Source organism: Oncorhynchus gorbuscha, linkage group LG06 (genome assembly GCF_021184085.1).
Source record: "Oncorhynchus gorbuscha isolate QuinsamMale2020 ecotype Even-year linkage group LG06, OgorEven_v1.0, whole genome shotgun sequence".
NCBI classification, from domain to species: Eukaryota; Metazoa; Chordata; class Actinopteri; order Salmoniformes; family Salmonidae; genus Oncorhynchus; species Oncorhynchus gorbuscha.
The window spans coordinates 11724717-11742239 of NC_060178.1; the positions used below are offsets into that span (position 1 = coordinate 11724717).

At 45.7% G+C, this 17523-nt stretch overlaps 1 protein-coding gene across 1 annotated transcript in view; it reads right to left on the reverse strand.

Annotated features, from left to right (window-relative positions):
- The window catches only part of LOC124037540 (DENN domain-containing protein 5B-like), a 38430-nt gene that overhangs the window by 10597 nt on the left and 10310 nt on the right, over positions 1–17523 (reverse strand). Inside the window, 18 exon segments of the mRNA XM_046352343.1 lie at positions 217–299; positions 609–796; positions 1071–1189; positions 1332–1477; positions 2840–2961; positions 3185–3313; positions 3776–3851; positions 4118–4202; positions 5589–5741; positions 8709–8828; positions 9434–9509; positions 9607–9757; positions 11376–11607; positions 11805–12305; positions 14513–14697; positions 15260–15598; positions 15601–15973; positions 17244–17353. Coding sequence (XP_046208299.1) covers positions 217–299; positions 609–796; positions 1071–1189; positions 1332–1477; positions 2840–2961; positions 3185–3313; positions 3776–3851; positions 4118–4202; positions 5589–5741; positions 8709–8828; positions 9434–9509; positions 9607–9757; positions 11376–11607; positions 11805–12305; positions 14513–14697; positions 15260–15598; positions 15601–15973; positions 17244–17353 — 3188 coding nt within the window.

Sequence of the window (17523 nt, forward strand, 5' to 3'; positions counted from 1 at the left end):
GGCAGGCCATAGACTAGAGAAAAAAAGCCAGTCTGCCTTTAAACTGTGGGAGATTCTGCATTGCAGAGCGAAGGTCGTGAATCGTGCTGATGATAACCTCTAGACACACAGAGACTCATAGACCCAGACACAAAACAGTAGCAGACAAAGGCCGAGAGGCTAAAGTCTCCTCTGCTCCCTCTATTTTCTGTGTTTGGAATCTCACACACAGCCTACCTCCTGCTCTGCTTTGTGGAAGTGCTTGACAAGGTTGTTCACTGCCTCCCTCGTATCCTCCTGCACCTGAGCAGAGGAGAGCTCTGAATGGAGGAGAGATGGCGGGAAGGTGGGAGGGGGAGAGGTAGAACGGGAGAGAGGAATTTAGACGTGACGATGGACAATGGCATGAAAGATGGAGCATTAAAAATAAGGTATAGCAATGAATTACAGAAAATGTACATGTACTCATGACCATAGGAAAGATAAGATATTATGCTTAATGGTTAATATAAAAAGTGTAATATCTGTTGTTGTTTTTTTCAACTTTCCCTTCATAAAATTCCAGGTACAAACTGTTACCAGGTGTAGATGCTCAGTAAATCTGACCCTCAGTGCGTGTCCATACATACTGTTGCTGCGGCTCAGAGACCCCAGACTCCCCGTGCGTCCGCTCTGTGGGGGCGAGCCCTGCTCTGGGGGAGTCCCCGTCCACCTCCCAGAATCCTCCTCTCCTCCGGGCGACACCAGCTGACCAATCAGCACCCTCTCCAGGCTTCCGTCGCCCACACCTTTCCCCAGCCATCGTCCGCATGGGAACCTGGGAGGAGAGCGCAGGTAGAGAGAGATAAGAGGGTGAGAGGTTATATGTGAAACAGGGCAAAGGAGCAGTCAATTTTACATTTGTTAATTCAGAATTTTGAGGCAGGATCACGTTCATTAGGGACCAAACAGAAGGACAACCTGGGCTTGTCTAATCCGAAACACACAATGTCCCTTTCCTGTTGCAGGCGGTTTTAAAGTGGTTTCAACAATAAAAAAGTGTGCAGTGCAAATGCAGATTTAACAGAAGAAACACCATATGTGTTTGTTACCTGTAGGTGTGTCCAGTGATCTCATTGTGCACAATCACACAGTCCACCAGACACTTTGCCAGCAGGCCAGAGTTCTCCTGGCCCAACTGCAGGGTGCTCAGTCTGCCCAGGTTCTGACACTAACACACAGAGGGACAGACTGGAATAAGAACAGAGTGTGCCAGCATGCGTGTGCGTATGTCTGTTTGATGGAGAATTCCTAAGCAGTAGCTTCCATCCGCTCCACCCAGCCCAGGGAAACAATGGGACTGAGCAGCTCACCTGGAAGATGATCTCCTGTGTGTTCTTGGGAATCTGTCTGACCCCGGAGTCACCCAGCTCGCCAGAAACACACACCCAGGGGTTGGACATTGTCATGGCAATGCTCAGCTTCTTCATGGGCGTTATGACAACACGGTACGGGATGCCTGAAGGGACAAGAGACGAGAACATTTACATTTGAGTCATTTAGCAGACGCCCTTATCCCGAGCGACTTACAGGTCGTGAACACATTTCACAGCAACGTTAGATGTTCATGGACTGTTTAAAAGGTTGCTTTAGTTTAAACCAGCTTAGAATGTTTAGATCCCAGAACATTTCTGTCACATTAATGGTAACATTTCTCTATCCAGAATGACAGTGTTCTTAAGACCATTCCTTCTTGAACACGTACCAGGAACGTTTTCAGAACTGCAGGGGGATGCTGACTTATATGAAGATAATATAATGATATTGCAGAAACATTAAGTAAAACTTTAGAACGCTCTCTCATACAACCAAATAGGAATTAGGAACCCAATGACATCATAGTAAAACTCCCTGTAGGATATTTTTAAAAACACACTCAAGTTGTGGTCTGATAATGATGGGGTCCCTGATTAGAGTACCGATCTCTTTAGCGAACATTCCATTCCACTCCACTCGTCATTGCCACAGACTGGCCTTATGCAGCCGGATTTACGGCGCAGTTGCTGATTGGTAGTTGGAAACAACATTAATAGTTTCCATGAAAATGTGTAAGATTGTTGTTCTTAATATCTTCACTGTTCCCTGCTTGCTAAATTCATGCATCTCCACTGGCCTCTCTCTCTCTTCCATCCTCTCCCTATTCCTCATACAGCTCTTGAACCAGTCTAGCCCAATGTGTCCCAGAAGTAGAAACATTGTTTGGTCACTTATTTTGAGAAAGAAAATAGATAATTATCCACACACACAAAACTCTTGCTCGCTGGACATACAGTAAAATAGTCTACAGCGTTCACAATGAACTGGCGGGGAAGTTTGAATGGAGAGAGCTTTTCTTTGATGTGATCCCATTGGCTGGTGGCAAAAATGCAATAAACAGGAATCCTCTGTTCTCCCAGCATCCAATGTTAATGTTTCCAATTAAATGTATTGTCAGAATGCCCAATGTTAATGCTCCCAATGAAATGTATGAATTAATTTAGGAAACATTCTATCAGTCTAATTTGCATAAACATTGTGATTGGATGATAGCTGTGTGGGTTATCGAATCAAGATCAAATCCTCTGACCCCTCGAGCTCAATAAGAATGTTCATGTTTGAAGATTGCCAAAGATACTGGCCTTTTTAGCAATGACAAAGAGTGGCATGTTAGCGATAGTCTGGTACCCAGGCTAATCCCTGATGAATTTGCTGTCACAAAAGGCTCCCCAGCCCCAAAAAGTCTGAAAACCCCCGCATTAGTGCACAAAAAAAACATCTCTCACTGGTACTTCTTCCGTTTGGTGCCGAATGAACACAGCCCTGTTGAATCTCCCAGACTTACTGACGGAGGTGAATCTACGTGTGAAGCAGAGGTAGTCTACAGTGTTGAGCGACAGCAGGTGGAACAGAAACTGCTCCCTCTCCTCCTCACACAGCAGGAATGCATAAGGTTTATACAGCTGCCTGTAAGGAGAGGACAGAGGTTAACACACTCACAAATGAAGCATGCATCTGAAGAGTCATCGGTCTGTTACCCTTTTCACATTATCGTGCCGACCCCAACCGCACCGGCTCAGATGTTTTATTTTCACATTGTACTTTCCAGCACGGTTCTAGTGACTATCCTGGATGTGCAACCAAGCGAGCTCAGTAGTGTGAAGAGGGTATATCTGAGATGGGTGTGTACCTAATCAGGTCATGGTTGGCCAGGAGCAGTTTGAGGTGTTGTGAGAGCAGTTTCTTCTCCAGGGCCAGATGAATCCAGGCCCGGGCCTGACCCACTTCACCGAGATCCCCACTCATGGTCTGGACAAACCTGAGATGGTAAAACACATTCTATTCCATTTTCAAAGAGAGCAGTTTGTTGGGTTGGGTTGCGCTATCCTTTAGGAAAGCTGCCATGGTTTCAAAACTCCCTGTATTTGACCATAGTTACCGGAATTTTCTGAAATGTTGGTTATTAAGAGGTAATGGTCCTTTATACTTTAAAGTATATTTTTTTCATATTCTTTACATGTCCATTACTTTCTAGTGTTTCAAGAGAAAATAGCCTTCATGATAAAAAACATCAACAATTACATAATTTCCAATGAAATCCACAACTTACAACTATAGATTCTTTCCACAACTGCCAAAACGTTTACAACACAATATTGACATTGTAAAATAAATACAAAATGTTAAAATATTTAATTGTGAAACCCTTATATTAAAAACAGCAACAGTAATGGGTTACATTTAAGATCATGTTTTACAGCTTTGTGAATCCACACATTACCTCATATCCTGTACAAAGGAGCCCTTCGGCGGTGGAAGCCCCTCCTCCAGCCTCCTGCCGTCCGACCCATTGGACACTGTAACCAGGAAGAGCGTGATTGGCAGATGTGATCCCCTCACAGAGCATACCTAGCAGACAAACTACTGTATTATCTGGTTAATGACTGGTGATGCTAGCAGACCAAACCAATAAAATAATACCAGATGGATATTACTGTACAACCTTCCTAATATCTACCGTCTCTAGCCTGGTCCAACATCTGTTTCTGCTGCATGTCTAATTCCGGTGATCATTGTCATCACAAACAGATCTGGGATCAGATTAATATGAATCTACTCTGACCTGCACATTCAGCATTTGAAGGTGACTCCATCTTCTCCTCATTGGCCTGGTAGTGGAGCAGGTGGGACCACAGAGCCGACCTCCCCTTGACAGTACAAACACAAATCAACAGCACTCACAAAAGTTTAGGGAAACACATATATATAAGTGTATTGCAGCTTGCTAATTTGATGCCACCATTGTTTTGTACTTCCTGGAGACGAAGTCATCATTAGGATGATTATTGCTAATTTGCGTGTCTGTTTGAATCCTGGGCTTCAGTGCACTCAAAGTATTCCCCCCCAACACCAACTTCACACAATACCCCATAATGACAAAAGTATGGGGGTCATTGTCCTGTTGGAAAGTAAATCTTCGCCCCAGTCTAAGGTTATTTGCATTGAAGCAGGTTCTCATCAAGGATTTGCCTATATTTGGCATTCATTGTTCCCTCGATCCTTACCGTCTCCCAGTCGCTGCTGATGAAAAGCATCCCCATAGCATGATGCTGCCCCCACCATGCTTCACAGTAGGGATGGTGTTAAGACGGATGATGAGCTGTGCCTTGTTCTCTCTAGACATAGCACTTTGCATTCAGGCCAAAGAGTTACCTTTGTCTCATCAGACCACAGAATATTTTGCATTATGCTCGGAGTCTTTCACATGCCTTTTCCCCAAAATCCAGGCGTGCGGTCATGTGCCTTTTTCTCAGGAGTGGCTTCCGTCTGGACACTCTCCCATTAAGCCCAGAGTGGTAAAGTGCTGTAGAGACTTGTCCTTCTGGCAGGTTCTCCCATCTCAGCCAAGGAACTCTGTAGTTCTGTCAGAGTGGTCATTGGGTTCCTGGTCACCTCCCTGACCAAGGTCCTTCTTGCCTGGTTGCTCAGTTTGGTCGGACGGCCAGCTCTAGGCAGTCTGGGAAGTTATATATTTTTTATATTTCCTAATGATGGAGACCACTGTGCTGTTGGAAACATTCCACACTCTAGAAATGGTTTAATACCCTTCCCCAGATATATGCCTCATTACAATTCTCTCGGAGATCTACGGACAGTTCCTTGGACTTCATGGTATAGATTCTGCTCTGACATGCACTGTCAAATGTGGGACCTTATATAGGCAGGTGTGTTTTTCATGTTCAAACAATTGAATTAGTCCAACTGTGTCTCCAAATTAAGTTAAGTCAAGGATGATCAAAGGAAAATTGGATGAGAGCATCTGCTAAATGACTTAAATGTAAATGTAAATGTATGGATGCACCCAAGAGCAATATGGAGTGTCATGGCAAAGGAGTGTGAATTTATTTTCAATCAATTTGTAACATTTCGAAAAACATGTTTTCACTTTGCCATTATGGGGTATTGTGCCTAGATGGGTGAGAAAAAAACAATTTAATCCATTTTGAATTCAGGTTGTAATGTGGCTGTAACGTGGAATAAGTCAAGGGGTATGAATACGTTTTGCCGTCCGTCTGCCTGCCCATGCGACTAACCTGTTTGAGCTGTAGCCCGTGTCCCCAGGTCCTCTCCAGCAGGTCACAGAGGCTGTGGATCAGTCTGTTCTCCTGCAGGCCTGTAATATTGGCCTCGCCCTGCCCCAGCTCCACACTCTCCTTCCCCATCCTTTCCATCAGCATATGCCTGGTCTGCACCCACACAGAGACACACAATCAGGGTTACATCATAATTCTAACACCTTTCTCCTAAAGTGTGCACTTGCACACACTCAGTAATGGATTTCAGGGTTTTAAATCCATGACAAGGAGGAGTGTGTAAGGGCATAGACAGCTTGGCTGACAAATCACAAAAATAAAGTCATCAACAGGGCCGGAAGCTGAACGGTATGATTCTGGACGGTCAGATAGTTAGCAACAATGACAAGACGCTGCCAAGTGGGGAATTCTAGATGGCTCGTTTCAGCTCGTTGTATCTTGTTATTGATACCATGTCTTTGTTTAGAGGTGTTTTGACTGATTTCATGTCAATGCTAATATGGCTAATTCGCTAGCTAACCAACCACTAACGTATTTGAGAGACAACAAGTGCTCATTGTACCTACCTGGTCCTACCTATAGTTTATATATTAACACCATATGGATTTGAATGAAAAGCATTTGAATAAAAATGAAAAGGTGAAAGTAAGAAGCGAAAAGAATTTCAAAATAGGCTACATGTCACATTAAAACAGCATTTAAACACTAAATAGGTCAGGAGCCTAAGGAGGAACGAAAATGCATTTTTTAAGTTATATTATTTCTATTATTTCAAGGCTATAGCCTACAAAAGAAACATTGTGAAGCATTTGCGAGTGCAACACTAGGCAGGTAGGGACATAAAGCTAATTTAAACATGTCATTGTATAAAATCTTTAGTCTATAAATTGAGCATATAGCCTGTGACTTAGAATGAAATAGAAATTAAAATAAATTACTTAGTAATTTAATTTATTTTTAGAAACAGGAGTTTGGCCAGTCTCTGGATTCAGGCCCATGTGATGGTGCCTGGAGAGCAGGCCATGAGCAGATCATATCCTGTCCACACTTGAGGAGCCACTGGGGATGCTAAACACCCTTTAGACCACTCTTTTCTTGTTCCTATAGGTAGGCATAAAATAACCCAATCAAAACGGAAGTCTCCTTGAACATCGTCCTTTACTTGTGGATGTTTAATGTAATGTAGCCAGTGTATAACTACCATATCCCACGTGTAGAACAATGGCATCCGGTCTGTAACCTAATAGTTTAGCACCATAACAGCAGGTAGAATCCGGTCTGTAACCTAACAGTTTAGCACCATAACAGCAGGTAGAATCCGGTCTGTAACCTAACAGTTTAGCACCATAACAGCAGGTAGAATCCGGTCTGTAACCTAATAGTTTAGTTTTAGTGCATACTGTTTTAGTGCATACTGTTTTAGTGCATACTGTTAGCAGTTGATGTTACTCTTCAATAACACAGACCCCAAAACAAATCAGGGGGAGGAAATTAGGTTTATTCAAAGAGGACATATCATGCAGGGAGGTAGATGGTCATGCTCCCTGCCCTCAGTGATTATCCCCACAGAACAAAGAAACAGGATGTCATTTATAACCCCCCCCCAACCCTAGCCTGACCAATTAGAAGTCCTTGCAGTCCAACTGGGCCAATTGCCAAATAGGGTTAGGGTAAGTGTGCTGCTCCAGACTCAGACCAATGAAAACATAGCACACCTAGCTATGAGATCAGGACGGACATTCTAAAACAGATGTTGAACTGAAAATCAACTGTCTCCATTGATTGTTATTTCTAGTCTTCTCCGTCGTGTATTTATCTTCAACATGTTCTTACAATACGTTGGATTTATAGAACGTAGAACGTAAGGGTCAAACTGTATTCGGAGACAGAAAAATCGCCGTTGGTGTGTTCGAAGTCTTACATATAACAGTGGACACTACGTCACCACACTCCTCCTCTTGGTCCTTATCTTGATTTAGAACCTGTGTGTTGTATACATTTCTTTATGAAAATATCATGTCATGTCATACTGCATGACAGTAGCAACAGCAAGGGGCTACAAATGCATGCTGGGGCAGGGATGCCCTGAGCTTCTGAAGTGAGCACTACTGGAGCGTGTGAGAAGACAGACGCTCCAGTCACATACTCTGCCCTGGGTGCACGTTTTGGTTTTTGCCCTAACACTACACAGCCGATTCAAATAATCAAAGCTTGATGATGAGTTGGTTATTTGAAACATATTGCTAGGGCAAAAACCAAACCATGCACCCAGTGGGGGACCCAGGACAGACTGAGAATCCCTGCAATAAACTACAGGTATTCCACATCTTGACACTGCTTCCATCTTGAGGACAGAATAACAGCACCCACACATTGGTTACCTCTGAAATTGCATCCTTTTCCCAATATAGTGCACTACTGAGGCTTTAGGCAAAAGTCGTAAACTATATGGGGAAAAGGGTGCCAATTTGGGGCACAGACAACCATTCGATGTTTAATATGCTGTCATTACAATCCCGTAAGGGATGGGTTGCCAACTGGCGATTGACACGAAAATGAAAAAAATGTGTTAACAGGTGAGATTGACTTCATCACTACTTGTTTTTGTAAGAGGTGTTGACAAGCTGAATGCACAGAGTAGTCTGTTTAAACTACTAGCGCACAGCTCGGACACCAACGCATACCCCACAAGTCCAGAACAGACTATGGGAGGAGCACAGTACTACATAGAGACATGGAACTATCAGGTAACTGATGCCAGCAGTAGAATCAGGTAAAAATACCCCTTATGGAACAGCGGGGACTGTGAAGAGACACACAAATCTAACTCAATAAATCAATTTTACATCTCACCAAGATGTTTGGTGCAGTATTTATCAATATAACAATTTGCATGAAAACAAGTTGTCTCTCATTGAATCCCTACTGTTGACCAATCACTGACGAAGGGGTGTAGACTTCTGCCCCGAAATAGGCTGGCCTCTCAAAGAGAAAAAAAAATGTGCCCGAACAGCTGAATTAAGTCCAAAACTAACAAAAACATCAACATGTCATAATCATAATATCTGCACAAACTCTACTGGCTGGGAAGCATTCAGATGCCTTAAGGAGACCCCTTACCTTCACACGACACTCCCGCAGCAGCCCCTCCACGAACCCACGCTGGGTTTGACTGACAGCTGAGGGGGAAGGGTCAAGCAGCTTAGACTGGCATAGGATCCTCCTCCCCGGAGAGAACTTCTATTGGATGAACACAGAGAACAACAGCCAATCAGACAATACTAAAGTTGATTCTGAAAACAGCCAATAACTCCTTTTCTGGCCTAGCCCCTGCCCATCCTGGGTTTGTAGATCAGACAGAAACAGAGAGGCACTACCTGGACTTGTTCGATAAGGCACATTTTCTTTTTCCCCGTTACAAATAGTTGTTTTATAAATGTTTTACATCGTGTGCCGTACTGAACACAGCCCAGAAGGCAGAATGGTGTTCACATAAAGAAAGGAAAAGGCATTACAATATTGTTTACACCAGGTATGAGAAACGGGCTAGAGGTGTTCGCTGCTCTGGCCCCCCAATGGTGGAACAAACTCCCTCACGACGCCAGGACAGCGGAGTCAATCACCACCTTCCGGAGACACCTGAAACCCCACCTCTTTAAGGAATACCTAGGATAGGATAAGTATTCCCTCTCACCCCCCCCCCTTTAAGATTTAGATGCACTATTGTAAAGTGACTGTTCCACTGGATGTCATAAGGTGAATGCACAAATTTGTAAGTCGCTCTGGATAAGAGCGTCTGCTAAATGACTTAAATGTAAATGTATATAACTAAAGCAGGCATTTACCTCTCTCTGGTCATTGTCCAGTCCTGAGGTGGTCTCAGTGGTCACTGGTCTCTTAGGGATGTAACGACTTGACCACCTGCACAGACACAATGTACGGTGTGTGTTTGTGTAGATAATTTGTGTGTGTAGGTAATTGTTGTGTACGTGTGTATATATGGGCGTGTGTTACTTACTTGTTGGTGTGGTGTCCCTGTGCCAATACATCAGCCTGTAGCCTGGGGAAGCAGCCCTGTTGGTGTCGGCCCTGGCCAATCCTCATGTCCAACAGGTGGGGGTGGATGGCCGTGTGGTCAGTCTTAAGCAGCCTGCGCTCCATGGCCTGGACTGGGAACCAGAGGATAATAGAGGTGGGGGATGTGAGTGGGGCCTACAGGAGAAGGCTGTAAGAGAGGGTCAGCCTCTATTACCCTTTTCACACTAGTGTGCTGACCCAAGCCATACTGTGCTGCCTGATATTTTCCTGTCAGAGGCAATTCCATGATAACGGAATTACGCTGAATACCCATTGTCATTTCCAGGAACTATGCTGGATATGTAACCAGTCCAGCGCAGTAATAACAGCCATTTAGCAGACTCCGTTATCCAAAGCAACTTATATTCATGTATTTTTGTATGGGGTTGCCCCAGCGGGAATCAAACCCACAATCCAGACATTGCGAGTGCCATGCTCTACCAATTGAGCCATACAGGACTCTGCTCAATAGTGTATTTTCTATATCATGTTCACTTCTAAATTCTCATTCCTCTGCAGTCCGACATCGAAGGACCATTTGTATAAGCCTCCTTTCACATCCAGAGTCGTAGATACAACGTCATACTGCAAGTCTAATCTGGAAAGCTCTTTGGGCAGATACAACGTCATACTGCATGTCTAATCTGGAAAGCTCTTTGGGCAGATACAACGTCATACTGCATGTCTAATCTGGAAAGCTCTTTGGGCAGATACAACGTCATACTGCATGTCTAATCTGGAAAGCTCTTTGTGCAGAAACAAGGTCATGTGTTGTCGTGATGTGGAAGTGGATCCCTATCCGGTTTGCTTTACAAATCCCACATTGCTGGGAAACACAGAGGGAGAGGAACTATTAAAACAGAGGCTGGAGCAGACTTAGTGGTGCAGTCTATGCAGAGCACTTGGCAGAACTTCAAAGCTGAGAGTCTCATTATAGGGACACAATGTACTGTTTTCCTCCTCATGTGCTACTTATCCTCCACCCCCCCCCCCCCCCCAATACTCCACCCCTCTAGTATTCCCCATCGCCTTCTCCCCCATTCATCTTTTTATACCTCTTACCATCAATGCCTCTTATTCCCTTCTCTCTCACTTTCTCCCCCTCTCATGTCTACCTTTTCATTCTCTCAGATTGATACTGAACTCCCTTTCCCCAGAACAGAATATTCCCCATCCCTCTCATGTTCTGGTATTCTACGGTGCTCATAAGTTTTCCCTCCTTTGTTTCTCTCTTCAGTGGAACTGAGGGAATATAGGGAGTAGAAAGAAAGAAAATGACATTACATACCCAGTTTCCTTGAGGGGCAGGGTCAGGGGGCCAGAGCATTGTCAAATAATTTTTACACTGCAAATTGACAGCAAGACCCCCAAACATACATAGTATTTGACAAACAGAATTTCTGTATTTTTTTGCTCAGAAAACGTGGGGGCCGAATAGAATCACCCACAGGCCACTTATTGGAGAACCCTGCTCTATGCTTTGGACAAAGAACAAACAGAACATGTTCATCAGGCAACAAACCCCCCCCCCCCCCCAAAAGTGGCCTGAAACAGTGATCTAAACTTGTCCAATAAGAAGCACTCATTGTGGTGTACAAAAGTTATATTCTTTATTCTGTTGTGTTCCATAACAACCACATGCAGTAATAATGGAAAATATTGAATGAGTACTACTGTAGCACCCCTGAATCCAGTTTCCCCTGAACCCACCTGACTCATGGAGCACCGTGCACTTCCTGTAGTGCCGGTTACCAGGATCATCCTCGAACGTGTTGTAGAGGCGCTCCCTCTCCAAGCGCCTGTCGAACACGCGCTGCAGTGGCTCCCGGTCTGCCCAGCGAGACAACACCTTGCTGTCTACGAACGATGAAAACATGGCCGTCTCCAGGAACCGAGACAGGAAGTGTAGGTGTGTGACAGGCTGCGCCGACAGGAAAGAGCCCTGGGGATAGACAAATGCACAAGTACACAAAATGTTAACTCTTCACTTAAAATCACTAACAGTGGTAGAATATTGCTTGTATCCTGAATGACAGCTTCCTGTCCATGCATGTTGGATTACTGACTGAAGGAGTAGGCTATGGATAGGAGAGTCTATGGTATTCATTCAGTGAATGATTGTTGATCGATCTTCATTACCTTATCAAAGTTGCTCGTTCCCTCACGGTTGCCCAGCCAGGACTCCAGGTCGGGAGCGCTGTGGATCACAAACTCTTCGTACCTGCCGAACATGGAGGTGAAACGCCCCGCAAACACCTCCCTCAGCTGCACGTTCATCTTGGCTATCTTCAGCTCCTCCTCTTCCTCCTCAAACGCCCGTCCCAGCGTCTTCCCTCCCGCCACCCCCCCTCCTCCACACCTCCTGGCCAGTGCCTGCAGTCGTTCCAGCACAGCCAACTCCTCCCCTCCCAGGTTCCCATTGCGCCGGTCTTCCATCAGGTCCTCCAGGACGAGGCTGCTGGGGCAGGGGGGAGCGGCAGGGGCGGGCTTTGTGGTTGTAGAGCCCCCGTATGGCTGGAGGCCGAAGCGCAGCAGCACCTCGTTCACTTCCTGGATGAGCTCCAGCTGGTCTGGGAAGAGGGGCAGGTCCTCGGATGGATCCACACGGTGATTGTCAATGTCCACGAAGCACAGATTGGCCTGGAGAGGGGGATGGGAAGGCAACAGTAAATGTAAAAATCTGATTAACTATCATTATCAAATAAAAGGGACCTTTCCCAAAGTGTGCACATGCAAACTCCCCATCATGGATTTAGCAGTTAAGGATTGGCTGGAGGGAGTTTCCATCATTGCTAAATCTCAGACAGAGTGTGTGCAAGTGCACACTTTGGGAGAAGGCTGCGGAATCCTTGTTAAAATGTTCAAAAAGGGAACACAGACCCATCCTGGCAGAGTGGCACAACAAGCAACTCTTCTTCATGTAGATAATTCAGACTGTACAGAGGTCATTACAACTGATAACATTAGGGCCAAGTATGCAAACATCCCATTAAGATCAGAGATTTAACTACGCTCGTTGACGTTAGAACACAATTAGATGTACATATCCTGGTCCCATAGGTCTTTGTGCTGTATAGCCAACTCTGTCCAAACAGATCTGGGACTATCACCTCATTCACAGACACACATTTTTTTATAAATGCAAAACCAGTCAGAAAAATGAGTCGACCTCTGGAGAGAAGCCGAGCAGGCACTAGCCTGGCACATAGAACTACGTCAGAGACTGACACCAAACCCTATTCAACAGAATTGACAGTGTGCTCTGCAGGAAGTTTTTTTTTTTAACCCCATGTGATGACCGATTCACACAGACTACCGTTTGTTTACAATTCTACTTTAAAGGCCCACTCCTCAACTTGAAAAACAACAAGACAGTGATATTATTTAAGAACGGGCATGAACAATGGGTATCATTCATTTAAGTTGTCAAACTTAACGTAGAATGTGCCTTAAAAAGGATGATGTGATTCAAATGACTTAAATGTAATGTAAATGTAAATGCGTCCCTGCTCCTCTTCTCATGGGAAAGGTGACAAACCCTCTATGATAAACCCCCCACGACCTCGCAGTATGATGATAAACCCCCCACCTCGCAGTATGATGATAAACCCCCCCCCCCCCCACCTCGCAGTATGATGATAAACCCCCCCACCTCGCAGTATGATGATAAACCCCCCACCTCGCAGTATGATGGTGACCCCCCCCCACCTCGCAGTATGGTGACCCCCCACCTCGCAGTATGGTGACCCCCTCCCCCACCTCGCAGTATGGTGACCCCCCACCACCTCGCAGTATGATGACCCAATTCACTATGACAAATTTCCACTGTGATGCATCAGCTAAATTCCATTAAAACAAATCTGTGCCGTTTAAAAAGCCTAGTCTTCGGGTAAGGATACAGAAAAAAAATGTATTCCATCCAGCTGGAAGGATGGAACTACAAGGAGCGGGTTGTATAGAAATACATTTACAATAGGACACGCTTTAGATGTGTTCTGCCATCTGCACTGCTACCTACCATGTTACCCTTATCCTCTCAAGCACACCCAGAAATAAAAATAGGCAATTCTTAAACCCTTTTAATTATTCACATTGTCCGATTCCTCTGGAAATGTGAAGCCAGGTGCCTGCCTTCCTCCCACCGTCGCCCACGGCTCAGCACTCTCCTTCTACTGGTGTATTTATGGGACAACTCTACCACTTCAAAGAAAACTCCTTGAGTTCTATCCTAAATGGCATCCTATTCCCCTACATAAAGCCCTATGGGTCCTGGTCAAAAGTAGTGCACTATATAGGGAATAGGACCTCATTTGGGATGCACAACCCTAGCAAAACGCTTATACAGCATGGTGTGATTTGGGGATTTGGGGAGAAGTGTAGGAGATCGCCTGAGGAGATGTGTGAATCTCTATATTTCGTCAGCACCAGAGAGCAGGGGGATATTAATATGCAACCAGAATAGGATTCATTTGTACAGGCACTGCAAGAATGTAGCAAATGTTACAGCGCTCTTTAACCGTCCGTTACAGCGCTCTTTAACCGTCCGTTACAGCGCTCTTTAACCGTCCGTTACAGCGCTCTTTAACCGTCCGTTACAGCGCTCTTTAACCGTCCGTTACAGCGCTCTTTAACCGTCCGTTACAGCGCTCTTTAACCGTCCGTTACAGCGCTCTTTAACCGTCCGTTACAGCGCTCTTTAACCGTCCGTTACAGCGCTCTTTAACCGTCCGTTACAGCGCTCTTTAACCGTCCGTTACAGCGCTCTTTAACCGTCCGTTACAGCGCTCTTTAACCGTCCGTTACAGCGCTCTTTAACCGTCCGTTACAATTCCATTCTAATACTGTACCTCATTGGACAGCTCCAGAGTGGAGCGTTGGGCGCCGTCCCTCTGGATACCCATGAGGAAGGGCACTGGTGCATCCAGGAGGTGGTGCAGGGGAGCGGGCAGGATGGGCAGGTAGATATGCTGCCACTGGAACGGGAACAGCAGGGTGGTGATGCCCTCTGCCACAGTCATCAACCGCTGGTAGTCTGGAGACAGAGAGATGGAAAGACGGAGGGAATTGGACCGCAGGTGTACTAATGTGTTGTATTGTTGTTAAGTTGTTGTCGTCAACCTTTTGATAGTATGGGAGACGGAGGGGGGAGATTTTAAATTGTTGCCGATTTGAGGAATTTGACCCTGGTGGTACTCATATCATGGATACATGTGTTGCATTGTTGTGGTGAAGTTTTAGTTACGATTAGGTTGTGGTCTGAATCTCAAAAGTGTGCACTCATACAGTCACCACCATGGACTAGTGTTGGGTTTCCAAACCCCAGTCCTCCAGCACCCCGAACAGCACATGTTGTTGTAGCCCCAGACAAACTCACCTGAGGGCCTGAGGGCTTGATTATTAGTTGAATCAGGGGAGTTTGTCTGGGGCTACAACAACGTGTGCTGTTCAGGGTACAACTCCAGTACCGATCTAATACTTTAAAGTGCATGATGGGAATTGAACATGTTTAGAGTGAAGGTTAGAAGGGAAAATAAACTTAGGTTGTTGAGGTTGTTGATCTTTCAGCAAACGCTGCCTGGTCCTTTGGTCCTCACCTTGTGAGTAAAGCAGGATCTGGGTCTCCAGCAGCACAGAGGTGAGCAGTCTCACCAGGTTCTCCACCCCCAGCAGAGAGAAGGCCTCTCCCAGTGGGTAGTCCCCCAGCGGGAGCTCCTCTGGGCCGGGCTGCTGGCACACGATGGGCCCCTGGACCCCGTGGAACCGGAGCGACCGACCAGGCGGCGGCGCGGGCACCTCATACAGGATGTTGTGGATGTAGCTCTCTAGGGGCAGCGGCGGGGCGGCATGCGATGTCACCGCCTGGTGCAGCTGGGACAGGAAGTGGCGGGCGGCGAGGAGGAAGGGGAGGGGCGTCAGGAGGCAGAGGGCCTTGAGACATACAGGGTGTCCCGGGCCGGCTGGAAGGAACCCACTGTGCAGCCTAAACAAGCCAACAGGGGACGCTCTGCCAGGGAAGCAGCATCCGACTCGTCCAGGCTGCTCACCAGAGAGTCCATGCTGGATGTGGAGGGGGAGGAGGCGGAGGAGGTAGAGCGAGATGAAGAAGAGGTGGTGTGATGCTCGACGTGGTGCATCTGATGGAGGGTCTGCATCGCCGCGGTGATCTGGGCGCTCGTCACCTCCTCGTAGTACATGTGCACAAAGCCGTAGGAGTGTGTGCCGTCATCCCGAGCGACCGTGAAGGAGTGGAAGCGGGAGTCGCGGCTGTCCGTCTGACTACGGAATGACAAGCCTCGTGGCATGCAGAGCTGGGGAAAGAGAGAGAGATGAGGATGGAGTATCGAGAGAGATGGAGACAGAGACAAAGGGAGGAGGAGACAGAGGGGAAGGGTGATATTCGAGGAAAAAAACATTTAAGATGAGTGAGAGGAAGGAGGATGAAGAGGTGGTGGGGGAGAGAAATGGACAGAAGAGATGGGATGTTTTAGAGGACATAGCAGAGGAACAAAGGAGAAAAGGTAGAGAGCGGTAGGAGGAGGTGTAGAGGGAAAATACAGAAAGAATGACAGTGTCAACTGCCGTCAACATGTTCTTTTATCAAACACACAAGGGATTATGGACAGGGATGAGGGGTCAAATCATTCTGAAGAGACTCCATTCTGACATAACATTGAAGACTAGCGGGGGGGGGTTAAAGAAAGATGGCCCTTATTTGCCTCCCGAGTGGAGCAGCTGTCTCAGGCACTACATCACAGTACTTGAGGTGTCACTACAGACACGATTTCGATCCCGGACTGTCACAGCCGGCCGCGACCGGGAGACCCATGAGCCGAGACAAGTTGTGTAAAAGTCGTTAAAATAAAGGACAAAGGGGTCTTGTTTGTGGAGAGTCAAAGCTGAGTGTGGCTCCATGAAAAGGTGCTCTATCCATCTGTTACAAAGTACTTCAGTGTCTGTGCTCACAACAGACGTCAGCTAACATTTGTTTATAGGTTCATTTAAAATTAGATGCTGTCGAGTTCCTGCCTAGCGCTTTCATTATCCAGACAAGAATGTTCCATTAAACAACTTATTTTATTATTGAAATGCCATACATTTTGAAAGAAACTAATGTCTCAAAAATGCTTCTTAAAAATTATAACACTTGAAACAGAAAATATTCTCATTTGCATAAAAGAGAAATGCATTGTGGTACTGAAGAACAAAACAAAGAAGGGATGTCACAGCAGTTCCAAACAATCAGCTTTTTGTTTATTACTTTCAATTGGTTCAATTACTAATTTACACTGACAGATTTGCGACAACATCGTTAAACCCCAAAAACGTACATTAACAAAACAATAGTGCATAAAGTCCCCGATTCTGTAACAGAATACAACAGAATGTCCACAATAAGCTGCACTGTAATTTAACATGACACACGTTGTAATGAATGCAATACATGAAGCTGTTTTCACATGGACACATTACAACCATCTCTAGAAAGGGCTAAAACAGTCTAAATACCATAAAAATAACGACTTAACCCTCTTCTCTGTATATAAGTTCTCTAAACGTATCGTAGCTCCACTGTCTTACCATGTTGACTACATCTCTGTTGAAGGGACTCCTGTCTGTGCTCTCAGGGTAGTGGGCCAGAACCTTGGACCTGAAGGACCTCCGGATGGGGCTCTGCTCAAAGCTCTCACCTAGCAAAGAGATGAGAAAAGACGGACAGATGTTGAAATAGAGAGGGGGAGGGTAGAGACAATGAAAGAGTCAGCGTTGCAATACTGGCACAGACAAAATCAGAGGGACAAGTGACCTTCATCGCCGCACTGAATTCTTAGTAAGGGGACATGGTGGAGAACACTGTGGT